This window comes from Oxyura jamaicensis, chromosome 1 (assembly GCF_011077185.1).
Source record: "Oxyura jamaicensis isolate SHBP4307 breed ruddy duck chromosome 1, BPBGC_Ojam_1.0, whole genome shotgun sequence".
Classification (NCBI taxonomy): domain Eukaryota; kingdom Metazoa; phylum Chordata; class Aves; order Anseriformes; family Anatidae; genus Oxyura; species Oxyura jamaicensis.
The window spans coordinates 42736969-42751291 of record NC_048893.1 but is presented as its reverse complement, the minus strand read 5'-3'; the positions used below and the strand labels follow the sequence as shown (position 1 = coordinate 42751291).

The window sequence follows — 14323 nt, the reverse complement described above, 5'->3', positions numbered from 1 at the left end:
GAGGAGAGGAGAGGAGAGGAGAGGAGAGGAGAGGAGAGGAGAAGAAAAATAGAAAAGAAAAAGAAAAAAGAAAGGAGTGACAGGGACTTTGGTGACAGATTTCTAATGAAGAGGGCATTTTGATCTAACATTTAATATCAAGATGCAATAATAAGACATTGAATATAAGACAGATTCAAACCAGAAACCAGGTGCAAACTTTTAAAGAGTATAGTGAAAAATGATTTTGTTGTGATGTATGGGTGACAGAAATGTACAGGGACAGAAGCAAGTAGAAAAGAACCGTGTTGGAAAATGGGTCAATCAGCTCACTGTTAAAGTTATTATAGATCTTCAAGGAATTATATGAAATTTATAATTTGAAGCGTACAGGAAAGAAGGGCTGCTGAAAACTAACTACTGTCCAAATTTATTGTTGCAGTGTCAGCAGCCATTTGCTGCATAGTTTTTATCTCAGGAGCGTCAAGGATGGAACCCATACAACTCCTCTTTAAAAACAGACTTAAATTACTTCAAAGAACAAAGCAACTCTGCTTAATGTAGTAGGAGCGGGCTTCCTTGGACTGTAGGAGTCCAACACTTGTCACTGCCATTATAGCTACGTTTGCTGAGTGTATCAGATACAGCAACCAGAATAGTCCAGTGGTGCCAAGTATCGCTGCAGAGCAGCAGTCACACCAAAGAATGCAGACATGGAGACGAAGCTTGTTGATTGGCACCTTGGGCCAGGAAATAGCAGACGTGCTGACTTCATGCTTTGCTACTGTACTGATACTCTTTTCAGTATATATCAGTTTTAGAATACCAGTCATTTTTTCTATCCTCATCCCAATGAATGCTTCCATTAGGACACAGACAGGAGCAGTAATGGTATGTTATTAGTGCCAGCCCAAGTTTAAGATTGCTTACATAAAATCTGAAACCTGTAGCTGTTGGTTACATGCTGTCTGCTATTTCATTCTCCTGCTATTTCTGGAATTTACGTTCATAAGGCAATATTACAAGCCCTACAGCATAACCTGGTTGAATTTTATAACCTGTGTATGTACACTTATGTTGTTTTGTTGGGTTTTATTTTTGGAGTGTTTTAATTTTGTGTGTGTGTTTGCCCAAAGTCAATTTAAGTCAACAAAGAAAAAACGCAGGCAACTAGCTTGCTCTGTTTTGACTATTTTAAGATTGTTTACTTGGATTGTTTACTTGGACAAAAATGCCGTTCAAAACCATAGAAGAATGATTTGGGGACAAATTATGCAGCAAAGTTTATGGTTTGAATATTGTGGAAGTTTGACAACTGTGAAAGAAGGAACTCTGCTTTGAAAATCACCAGTACACAAAAGCATTCTGCAAAAATTTTGCTCACTAGTTATTATTTATTCATGTGAATGCTGGTTTTCTTTTACATGTGTCTGCTGTTCTTTAGTTGCTTTTTAAATCTGATTATTAATATAAATGCCATGGTGTGAGTTAATGAGCAAGTCATCTCAGTAAAATGTGAGTTCTGTCTGGTCATGAAACTTAATCCAAAAGTTGAAATGAAAGTTTCTGAGGTTTAAAAAATACAGATCAGTTTATTTTCTTCATTTCTGTTGCACTTCTGGTTTGAGGGCAGAAGCAGAAGTGGAGGGAGGGTATGAAAGAGTCTGTTTTTGCAAGATTTCAAGTTTCATTTTGCAGGCCCAAAACATTCAGATGAACTTTAGAAACCATACAAATTCTGGAGTTATCTTCCAAGGTGAATAATGCAAATGCTATCTCCTGAGCAAAGACAACTCAGTTAAACAAAACATGGGAGACACGGAAAACTGCAGAAGAAGCAAAAAGACAAATATCCAGGACTTACACATGATATATTTAATGTTATTTTCAAATATATTACAGAAAATCTTTCTTCAAATAAAAATGACAAATTAAATACAACGTTTAAAAATCATGACAAATTAAGACTTTGCTTTGAATATTTTCAGAAGTGGATTATTGAACAGGCTATCACATTTAAAACACAAACCAGAACAAATAAGCTATCTTCAGGACTCATGTAAGTATTTTCATTTGTCTCAAATCAGACTGCATGTGTCCTTCTTGAGTCATCTGACAATTTGGACATCACAGTGAAGAGAGGTTTGACGTACTGCTAGATGTACTTTGAGTGGTAGAAAGGATGGATGCCTGAAAAGGTATTTTCTTTCCCCTCCAGCTGAGAATACAAGCTGAGAATATAAGCCTCCAGCCTTTATGTGAAGTACTCAAGAGAGTTGCTGCAGCTTTTTGAGTCATGCTACATGTCCAGTTTTAAATATATGTCATAGAATTCTCTGTGCTGGCCAGTTGAAGGTATTCCAGGGTACCTGTTCGGTAGCTTGCTACCCGTGAGACTGGCCGTGTCTTGAACCCTTCTGTTTCTCTTTTCTGAAGAATATTGGTTATCATCTCAGCTAAATCATCTTTTAACCGCTGCTGATTCTCCCTGAAAGCAACAGGATGGAAAAACAAAAAAGTCACTGATTCACATGTTTTTAGTGGTCCTCAGATCTCAAGTGTTTTTCAAACATTTCTACCCTGCTTTTATCTTCGTGTCATTCATACACTACTGATACAAAGTGTAGGCAGAACTAAATCCAGGTTTTGGATTTGAGAATGTAACGCAGGAATTACATATAATTTTTCCAGACAGTATGGATTACTGTCTTTGCAGAGGAGATTTGTGGCAGTGTCATTATATTAAAGTGCAGCAGTGTCAATGAAAACCCAAATAGTATAGATTACTGTCTTTGCATGAAAAGAAAAACATAAATCAGATTCACTCCCAATCAAAGTAGATTATATTTCTCAGCACCATTACTGGTACCAGCCCTTCCACTATTCAATTTCAGGTGGTCTTCAGTAACAAAGTTGCCATGTTTTCGTAAATTTCTGCAGTGTGCCTGGCTTTGACTTGAATACTCTGCATATGAGAATTTTAAGGGGCAATTTTATGAGTCACAGCCTATATGAGGAAGTGAAAACAAAAACATTACTGAGTGCAGCTCAAGAGGTATTTTTTTCAGCAGTTGAATTCCAGAAGAACTGCCAATTCAATAATTCTGGTAGTCTCAACTGATCATTTTAATTCAGAAAAGTCCTGAGATTACAAAAGAGATGTACCATAGAAATAGGCCTGACTGTTTCCTGCTCAGCCCAGAGACAAACACTTGTATTTTGCAATTAAAAAAAAAAAAAATAGTTCATGAGATTCTGTAGTAAATTAAGAATTTGATTGTTTCTGTTTTGCAAATGTCCTGAGGAAACCTTTATCTTTCTCTTAGCCATCTCTCTTCTGTTAGGTAGGAAATAAATAGGAATAAATGGGCAGAAAATTTTCTCTCTGCAATGGATTCATCATTTAAGTTTCAAAACTTTTGCATTAGAAGTAAGCTGTAACACTTACTTGTGCGTTTCACAATAATGGGTTCCAATGTATTCAGCAAACTACAATTTGCAATATAATTGCTTCAAGTTGTACTGAAACACTGTCATTTCAAAGCAGATAGCAGCAAATTCCCATTTAGGAAAGAGTGACTGTACACAAGAATTTAGAGAAGAAAGTGAGGAAATTCTACGTTCTACTGAGTTCACAGGAACTAATGAAGTATTCATGCAAAATACACATGAAATTAAGGTGAGTCATCCTGAATTCAGTTTTGCACTGTTTCTCAAAAACAACACTCCCACTCTCACTATATTTTATTTAGTATTAATGCAAAATGATAGCTCAGTTCCAAGACATCTGCCTTTTCTTTCTTGATAACTACTCTCTTATGTGTTAGAAAGTAAATTTCTGTTCATTTTTTAAACACTTTTTGCCTGTGCAGTATTACAGTAACTTTGTCTGCCCCTTCTAACAGAATACTGCTCAAAATCCTGCATGTTTCATTCCACGTGCAGATTCTCCCACAAGACTCACAGGCGTAACATGGTACTACAGCGAGCTGCACATTTTAGTTGCAGGTATCCTCTAACTGTAGTGTCACATGCAGGTTCCATTAAGATTAAAGTTTTGGGGAATATGTGTCTTTTTTCTGTCCATCTCCTGCACTTACCACATCAGCAACTTGTCCTGAAAGTCTTATTTTCTTTCCAAGGAAATGGATATGTTAAGCACTTACACATACAAATAACCTGCAGCATAGTCCCAGAGCTAATACTGTCATGAATATTTACATGTTTATAAGGACATATAATGTTAAGCCCTCTAACTACTGAAGACTAGTTGAGTGTTAATAAAAACAAAAGCCAACAACAAGTGCCAGGGAGGAGCAGTTAAGCCTAAAGTGCAAAGGCTGGGAATTTCATTTCCCTTGTCGCATAAAAGGACCATCTTACACAGAAGGTGGTGTTGGGAGATTATATTCCTTGTCCTCGGTACCCGTCAACCAGTAGGTAATCTCAGTTCCTCTGCCCTAAATAGGTATGACAAAGAAGAGAAAGCACAATTTAGGGATTAGACTGCAATTTCCTGTAGTTCATTTACTTAAATAATTCTGTATTGCACATTGTTGTGTTTGCCTTTGCTTGTTTTCAGTAAATGATGCTCACAGCAAAGGATTAAAAATCAGACACAGGAAGAAGAATAATGGGTGAGATGCAGCTGCACACTCAATCTCTTGTTCCATGACATGAAACCATGGGTGAGATGAGCTGTGCTACCTGCCATTAGTTCCCAAGTACACATATCTGCCTGGTTACATAGGCTGAAATAAATAGATAGGTAGGCAGTCAGATATCAGAGCAAGAGCAAATTAGCAATAAATTCAGCTTCTTTTCCACCAGACTGATTCACTATTACTATCACTCTGTAATTCTCTGATATAAATAGTATGTTTCATTTATTCTCCACACCTTGACGTTACTTTATTTACAAGTTGGGCAGCTCTTCATTGCTTGCATTGTCTTTACGGAAGTGTCTTCAACAACTAGAGATTATGATACCATGATCTGTAACCCTTGTTTCCTGAGCTGTTAAGTAGCAGGGTACTCTCAGCTATGTAATACTTTTATACTGTTCCTCTTCTCTGTGCATGCATATGGTAAAGGTTACCTTCAAGTATGTTTCTCCTCTCATTTCATACTGGAATCGGCAGTCTGTTCTTTTCAGGATGGCAACTGTGGAACCACTTACATGTATCCTTAAAGCTAAAAATTAAATAGACAGTGAAATTTCAACCTGAAAATGTATCTCTAGTGTTTAGATACCAAAAGGGAAAATAATTGGGAGGTATCCTATAAAGGGAATAATTTGTAAAGACACTGGGCAGAAGGAAGGCAAACTGGCTTTTGGCACAGTTCTATAATGGCATAGCTGAAGAAGTAGTTGCTTCAACTTCATATATGCAGTTGGCATATTTACATAACAAAGCTGTAATACAATTCTAGGTTGAACTAAAATCCAAAATTCATACAGTAAAATTAAATCCTAAACACATCAGTAGCATATCTTCCAGAGGAACTCAGACAGCAAAAACCAGCCTATGTACTCCCTGTTACCAGGGCTGGAAGAGGAACAAGGAACAATTCTTCATTGCTCAACAGGACAGTGAAACAATTGGTAATCTGAACAAATAGGGCTTCATCTTTAAAACATCTGTGAGCTGATAACAAATTGTTCTGAGCTGAAAACAGACACTTCAGTCACAAACTAACCAATAGCCTTTGGTCCTGTTACCCCGAGAGATAAACCTAAATCCTTACGCAAGCCAGTGGATTCCATCCGTGAAGCTGTGTTCACAGTATCTCCAAACAAGCAGTAACGAGGCATTTTTATTCCTACCACACCGGCCGCACATGGACCTAGGAAAGGGATGCAGAGAATTAAAAAAGGTTGGTCAAGATACTATTTACTTGAAAGATGTCTCTCCCTGTTGCAAAGTACTGCTGGAGCAATGTGTTCCTCACCAATGGCGATGCTCTCTACCACTAAAGTATCTGACCATCTCCCATTCTACTTCAAACCCAGCCTAGCTCTATTCAGCTTGCAGAATCCAGTAAGAACATAAGGTGGATGCTGCTGCACAGTATTAATTGTATTTAAACACAATTCCTGTGCAGGAGAAAAAAAAAAAAAAAAAAAAAAAAAAAAAAAAAAAAAAAAAAACAAAAAAAAAAAAACAGATACTGTCAGTTTTGGAAGCAAGATGAAAAGAGAATAAGCATTATTATGGAGGGGATTCATATCGGTGCCTCAGGGGGTATCCTAGTGCCCCAGTTGCTTTCACTGATATGTTCCTCTCCTGGCAGCTGGTGTTCATGTTATTGTTGAAAGAAGCAAAAATGAAAAGATAAATTTTCCCAAAGTCCTTGGGCTTGATGAGCTATCTGCAGTTCCCCTTTGAGAAAAAAAGATTTTATGGAATAATTAAAACACAAATTCTCACATGGACTCAGTCAGAAATTCTGTCTCCAAAATCATAAGACATAGGCCTGTGTTTTGTGGCCAGACAAGCATATCTGGCCATGTCTGATCTCCGCTTTGGTCAAGGAGAAACAATCTTCAAAGGCTTACAATTGACTTAATCAAACCAGGAACAATGGCAGTTGCTTTTCCTAGCTACTGATTTAAACTATGAACGGATATGGGCTATTGCACTATAGGGGAGCAAACTGGTGGCTTATTTACTTTTTTTACTCTTCCCCCAGGAACATTGTTTTCAACCTGATTCTTCACGAGGAGAGCAGTTGCTTATGATGTGCTACCACAACTTCCATGGATGGATATCTAATCTATTAAGTTCAAAAGCAAGAAGACTATGTTGTCATTGTTGAGCTAGCACCACTGTGTACCAGAGTGAATTCCAATGCGAATCCAAACAGGCAGACCAGGCAGATGTCGCAGCTCAAAGGATCCCATGAAGCTAAGGATGTCCAGAGCCATCATGGAGATGTCAACTGCATGACGGTTGCCATTTCTCTTTGGTAAACCACTTGCCACCATGTAAGCATCACCAATGGTCTCTACCTGTGGAAACACAATTAGAAGTCACAACCTGCAGACATAGCAAAATACATATTTAGTTGAGAGCAGTAAGTTTTTATCAGATCCTCTTGTTCACGATTAAACATGTCTTCCTTAGCCAGCAGGATTGTTCAGTTTAAGGTAGCTGATACCTTTTAGGTACATGAATGCTTGTACCTGTACACAGCATTTCAGTTAAGGAATTTGTGACCACCTGGTATATAAAACTTGCTATAAGCTGGCACACAAGCATACTGAAATGGGGTAATCTTGGCCTGTTTGATTTCTGTGTCCTCTCGTTAACTGAGCAAAAGCAAGGAGCTAATCACCTTGTAAACATCATGATGGTCAAGGATGTGGTCAAAGTTCTTGTAGATATCATTCAGCATATCTACCACCTCCATAGGGGTGCTGTATTTGCAGAGTGTGGTGAAGCCAACAATGTCACTGAAGTAGATAGTGACTTCTTCAAATAGCTCTGGCTCTACCAGACCAGTCTCCTTCAAAGATTTTACTACTGGCCTGTGGAAACAGAGAAGGCAGGAAGACAGATAAATAGTCTGTGCTTAACATTAAAGGTATTTTCTCATGCAATTCAACCACATCATATCTTTCTGGGTAGGAAACATCAAATAGCATGCTGAAAACTTCTACCATAATAGCATTTTAGATGTCCATAATGCCTTTCAGCCAGGGACCTCAAAGCACTTACTAATATTAGTTAATTACAAAATCCAAATGTGCTAAGATCATCGAGATGAGGAAACTGAGACATAAGCAACTGAGCTTCTTGGCTAAATTCAGAAATTAGGAAGTTATGTCAAATTTAGAACCAAAATTCAGAAACTTTGGACTTGTAGCCCCACATTCTACCTGCACTTTTTTCCCAATAAGTAAGAACAGACATCTGTTTTTCTTTTTCCCCCATGCAGAAGTAATTGCATCCTGATAATTACATAAACTCATGCTGATTTCAGACAAGATATCATAGTCTGATAATTTTATGGCACAAAATTCAATACCATGACAGTCAATATCTATTCAGAGGGACTTGTATTTTCTTGCATTTCTAACTCCAGGAAAATACTTGTTCCTACTGAGATATTAAAAGACAATAACTGAAAGAGACCCATAAAATATAGGTATTGCACAATGCTGTATTTAATGTACAATAAAGATTGTAATAGAGAGGTGGGAACAACAAAGAGTGGAAGGAAAAACAGGATCTTTGTCTCTCAGCTTGCACAGACAAATCATTTCAAATTTTCCCCAAAACTGGATTGAACAGACACTGTCTTTTCAGATGAGTCACAAAATCAATACCGTCACTAGGTAAATACCCTTGAAACAAACAATGAAGTACCATGATAGTTTTAGTATTCTTAATGTATGCAATACCAAAATTACTGGGATTACCGATATTACAATATCAATAACACTTGTCCTATACCATGCTTACAATGATGAACTTACAATAATTATGTAAAATTAAGAGTTTTCAATATTTCAAAATACTGCCAAGTTGTTGAACAGATCAATACACTGATAAAACGAGAAGGACTCATGTAGTCATTCTTACTCAAAAACAAAACAAAAACAAAAACTTCTTCAGTGTCAGTAACATTCATGTAGGACATGTAATTTTATGCGTTAGGGTGGTACACACAAGAATGAAGGTGTTCATCTGTTGTGATAAAATGTTAGCAAAACTTATCTGACACTATTAACCTTAAGAAGTGGGTAGAGATGTCCTCACCACAGTTTCATCCTTTTCTAGGCAAATACATTTTATGGATGAACAATGATACTTTACACTGGCTTTCTAACTGAGATGTTTTTCTTCCTTGGCTTAGATCACTACACTGTAATTGTACATCAAATCAAGTTTATCTGAGCTCCTGCTTTTTTTTCTTTCCTTTTTTTAAATTTTTTTTTATTTTTTTATTTTTTTAGATTTTAATTAAGGCATCAATTCGGTAAATCTTTTTAACTCTAAGCACATGCTGAATGGAACTGGAGCCTCAGGCAGAGAGGTTGCCAAGCTATGCTCCAATGACCTATATGGGAAATCAGACCAGGAAGCAAAGTCTATAGAAAGCCTGTGATTCTGTCCAAGCAAAGAAAGCCACATTTTTCCTGTAGCTACACACTGTCCTCAAATGAGCAGTACAGAGACAGAAGAGATACCGTGAGAATTGATGGCAACTCCTAAATTTGGCATTTTGTCTGTAAATTGAGAAGAATTAGGACAGAGGAAGTAGCATTTCATTCTCTAAATTGAAGAAATATAAGATTAATATTAATCCCGACCCTCACTCTCCAATAATCATGTGATATATGTAAATAAAATGCCACTGAAAATCCTGCTGGCCAATACTAACCTTGGAAGTAACATAAAATTAAGCCTGTCTGCTCTGTCTCGCTCTGCTTTGTATAACTCTGTCCTCTCCTCCACAAGGTGCTCCAGGTTCCGGGAATACATCTGTAGACGCCGGATCAGGGTATCCATGTAGCTTTCATTGGTCTGGCAATGGTAGTTACTGGAAATAACAGAAGTGCACAGGAGCCAACAAGAAAGGATGATAGAAGTACATAGTTGAGGGAGGAAAGAAATGAGCAGCAGAAAACTTCCCCAGTGTTTAACTTCCATGTGGTCAGAATACAAAGTGTTTTAAGTACATCATTCTTTTTCTTGCTTGGAGAGCTTAGGTTTATGAATTGAAAGTTTGTGGTCCATGCTTGTCACTGCTGCTAATTCTTAAAGCACCTTCAAATCACTTCACCCTGCTAATATTGTCAAGTCCAGGTTATCCTGGGTAATCCATGAACATTCATTTGTAAAAAGTAACTAGCAAGCTGACATCCCAAGAGGAAGCTAAAGAAGAAAACTGCATGTAATATTTAAATGGGTACTTTAGCCAGAAGAATTAATACAATTTTGGGGTAACTCTGTAGAAGACAAAACAATTCATAAGAAACAATTAGCAGCCCATAGGTTAGTGTTGCTCACAAGATTTTGCAGACTCCAGCCAGAAGCTTAAGCTTAAACTGGAAGCAGAGGTATGGTAAAATGAGCTACTCATAACCCCTGTTTGTCTGAGTAGTCTGAAAGTAGATGGAGCCAGACTGGAAGATTCAGATTAGGACTTTAAAGCCACTCTTACTTTAGATAAGTTTTTATGTCGGGGATACACTATCATGCATGACCCTTCATGAGGTAGACACCTTGTTCTCCCCATGTAGAATAACACAGTGTGATTACTGTTAGTGTTGGTTAATATGGAGAACTTTAAAAATTGGGGAGTAATTTCCCAAGAGAAGTGATTAAAAGCTCACTGTTTGGACATCTAAATAATCAATTCAGGCTAAACTCTTAGGAATAATGCAACAGTGGCCAGGTGAAAGGTCTGTATAACTTCATAGGGTTTATTCAGGTATGGCCCTTATTATCCCACAACTTTATACCTTCAAAACCCTGTAATTAACTCTTCTAATGAGGTACAACCCAACACTTTTAGTCAGCTTAATTTGGGACCATCCGAACTCATTTATGGCACAACCCAGCTCATCCAAACTTTCTAATCATCATCCAAACATTTATGTGCCTTCGTTTCCCGAAACTTGGACAACATGACTCACTATGCAACTCTTGACTAGAGACAGGGGGTGAATTACTTGAATGGCTTGAATCTCTAATTATCCAGCTTGCAACTTTCACAATGTACCAATTTGAGGAACGGCGATCATCTCACCCTCACTCAGCTAATACATGCATAGCTGCACATGTACACACATGTACGTATGCATATGCACGTGCTCCCCTAATTTTCTGACAAGGAGTAAGTCTAAGTGAAGACACACATTTTTTGTACTGATTGAACCATACTCACATCAGCTTACACACTTAAAAATACAATCTTTCTAATGCCCAGAAGGAGTTTGGAGCATCTTGGAAAATGGAGCCTCTGATGCTCACCTGAATATTTTAGCCAGAATACTCTCAATTTTCTTAAAGTCAGGTCTTTTCTCTGGATCTTCTTCCCAGCAGCTCTTGACTAGTGTATATACCTTCAAACAAAAATTTAAGGACAGTCCAACTGAGTAGAGGGTATACAAGGATAATGGTGCTAAACAGCACTAGATCATTAGGGAATTTCCAGTTACTCTTGACCAGCAACATATTGAAATGTGTGACTAACTGTTATGAATCTATGAGTAGGACATCTTAAACTTATGCAGGCATCTTAAACTTAACTCTGTAGTGGCTAGTGACATGCTCTTCACTTGAATTTTCAATACATAAATGAAAGGCAAATAAATAGATCCTGTCTTGCAACTCTTACCAGGTATGGTCACTGACATGGAGGTAAGTGCTGTGGTAATTATATCTCCAATACCCCGAGTTTGGGATTTTTCTGAAACTGGTGATTCAGCCCAAAATTATGGGGTTCATCTACTGAATATGTTGATGTCTGCATCTGCACCTGAGCAAGAAGCCTTAGGCGCAATATAACCCATGGAAAGAGGTACATTTGAAGTGTGATTCACCCCATATTAAAGCTATCCAGAAGAGGTCAGAAGAGTGGCACCATGTAAGTATCCATTTCTTTTCAGGGACTATGGAATAAACAGATCAAATACAGATATGTGCATTGCAGACTTCTAAAGCTACTGGAGGCAAATTCCACTCATAATTTTGTTATTTAAAAGCTAGATACCTATGAATACCATAGTCACCCTAGGTAATATTTTTAATCAGTAGAGAGAAAGGCATCTTGGTCTAAAAATATACATAAGGCACAAGTAGTCATCTGGATGAGTGTTCTCTCTATCAAATGTAAAAGGGACATGTGGTGACTAGGTCAGATTGAGATGAACAGCTCTTTGATGTCTAAAGATAGGTGAGATGAATCCTCTGTGAAATGTGTTGTACCACCACCAGTTTCCATGAGATATTATCCTTCGTGATGCTCATGCATTATTTAAAGTCCATATATATCAGTCTAGAACTCTGGAATAATAGCAGATTTCAAAAGACACACCACTGTAATATAAAGATAAGTAAGCAGTACTACTACTTGATAGCACTTTCAAGAGATAATGATAGTCCTTCCCTGAATTATTGCAACATAATGTATTTGTGAGTATATCAGAAAGCTGATCCATCCCAGATCCTTTCATATGCAGGTCAGACTGTTGCTTTCCCACACAGAGTTACACAACCCTCCTAATATGATGATAAGTAATGTTTCATATATCAATATAACACTCTCCTTATGGTATAGCAGTGTAACACTCTCCTTATCATATAGCTAGCTCATAGTTCATAGCCCTAAGACTGTGCTAAACTAAATAAATACATGTTCCCTTTTTATTTTAAGGCCTCCTTTTACTCAACCAAACTCAATGTAGTTTTTAGAGAATTACAGAAAGAGAGTTGGGAACATTGTCTGATACATTTGTTTTTTTTTTTCAAGATAACCAACCTAATGAACTATGCAAATTCATAAGGGATCTAATTTTAACACATGTATTAGTCGTTAAACCATCACTAGGAGAAAACTAGAGATGCTGTACAGAATACACTAAAGAAGGATGAAAAAATGTTCACAAGTTGTGTTTCGTTTCACTGGTAACAACTGTAGAATATTGTTTCTTCCCATGAGGTTAAGGCATTTGGCATAAAATGTGCATAGCTTTCATCCTCCCATGATCGTGAGCACTAGTTTGGCCAGGACTTCTATCCTTCACCCAGAAAATGGCTTAGTTAATTATTAGCTTACTTCCATCTCTCTTTCTCCCACTGTTTCTAAGGCAAGGTCTGGTCGGAAAGGCTTCACTCCTTTGCCGCTCTCCACTCGGTAAAGTTTCTCTAAAGCAAGAAAAAAGATGCAAAGTTTTAATCAAAAAATAAAATAAAATAAAATATAACTTGTGGATAGCGTCCTATGATGTGTTACAAGTCACTGTTCAAACAGAAGCCTTGAAGACAGTTCCTTTCTCTTTGATGTGAATTTCAGCTCTGAAGCTTTTCTAAATAAATGGCACAAGATCAAAACAGGTTGGCTGGAAGGCCCCTGTAAGCAAAATGAATAGGAATGTACACGAGTATTTATTGGTCACGGTAGACATGGTTATGGCATCTTCCCAAATGAACGTTAGGCATTATTAATGTGCCTCTCAGCATAAAGTATAGCTATAGTAAAAAACAAAGCTAGGAGCCCACTAGAATATTGCAACTTGATCAAAAGTGTGGAGAACCACAATTCTCGTCAGATCAGTTCAAGTCATCCTCTGGATGCTCAGCTTCCTTAAAAGTAGGATATTAATATTTATGGTATAAAAACATTGCAGTCGTTAGCTCATTTGTACTCATATTCATGAAATCCGTTCTATGAAAGTTATCTGGATTCTGAACACATCAGAATGCAGGCTGCATTTGCAGAGCAATTTAAGCACAGTGACTGAGAACTAAAGCAAAAAATTTCTCTCTCTCCCTTGACTCCAGACCGCCAGAGTTCCAGAGGGAGGGAGTACAAAAAGAGAAGCACTTTGTGACCTCTAAGGAAGAGAGAGAAACTGCAAGTGTGAAACACATACATTAATAATGTCTGATTACCTTTGGGAGACAATTTTGCCAAAGAAAACATATAATGATGTGAGGAAGGTTTGTAATCGTGATGGTATGTCTAGAGTAGCTAGGGATGCCTAAGCATGCCCAGTGTGCATGATCACCCTAAGAAGATGCAGTAGGTTCCAGCTTTGCGGTACAGAAGTTACAGACTAGAGAAGGAGTAGGAAACTTTAAGAGTCTCCAAAAGTGGAAAGAAGTCTCCTGTGGACTAAGAGACAGAAGAACCCCTGTAAGTCTCATGTATGCAAGAGGAATGTGTTAAATTTCCATGCTGCACATACACCTGAGAGAGGAAGTAATAACAACTATTAGCAACACTGCAATTAGCCAGTGGCAGAAAGTAGTGGAGCAAGGAGGCAGCTTGAGTTGAGTGTCGGTACATGACAAGATTTCAGTCTTGAACAGTGAATGAGGTGTTTCTGCAGAAGAGTGGAGCAACAGCTGGTCTAACAGCTGTCTCACAAAGCCGTCAGTGAAGAGGACTATGACCTAGTTACTTCCACACATTATAGATCCAGTTTTGTATCCTCATCCTCTTTGTGGGACTTCTTTTCACTCATTAATAAAAATAGTATTATATGTTAAATTGATTAATACATATTTGCAGATTGAGAGAATTAGCTGAGTACCTGAAAATTGAGTTTAATTTTCCCATTTGTGGATGGAGGCTAGGTACAGAGTTTTTTAAACAACTTAAAATT

The 14323-nt window shown here is 37.6% G+C and overlaps 1 protein-coding gene across 1 annotated transcript in view; it reads right to left on the bottom strand.

Moving 5' to 3' along the window:
• Positions 1 to 1812: 1812 nt before the first annotated feature.
• Positions 1813 to 14323, bottom strand: part of GUCY2C (guanylate cyclase 2C) — a 48040-nt gene continuing 35529 nt past the window's right edge. The window contains exons 19-27 of the mRNA XM_035316017.1: positions 12772 to 12860; positions 10965 to 11056; positions 9370 to 9528; positions 7318 to 7510; positions 6817 to 6991; positions 5728 to 5826; positions 5078 to 5172; positions 4363 to 4439; positions 1813 to 2467 (exon numbers count right to left, since the gene is read on the bottom strand). Of these exons, the coding sequence (XP_035171908.1) occupies positions 2293 to 2467; positions 4363 to 4439; positions 5078 to 5172; positions 5728 to 5826; positions 6817 to 6991; positions 7318 to 7510; positions 9370 to 9528; positions 10965 to 11056; positions 12772 to 12860 (1154 nt within the window). The 3' untranslated portion in view covers positions 1813 to 2292. The remainder of the gene's footprint in view (positions 2468 to 4362; positions 4440 to 5077; positions 5173 to 5727; positions 5827 to 6816; positions 6992 to 7317; positions 7511 to 9369; positions 9529 to 10964; positions 11057 to 12771; positions 12861 to 14323) is intronic.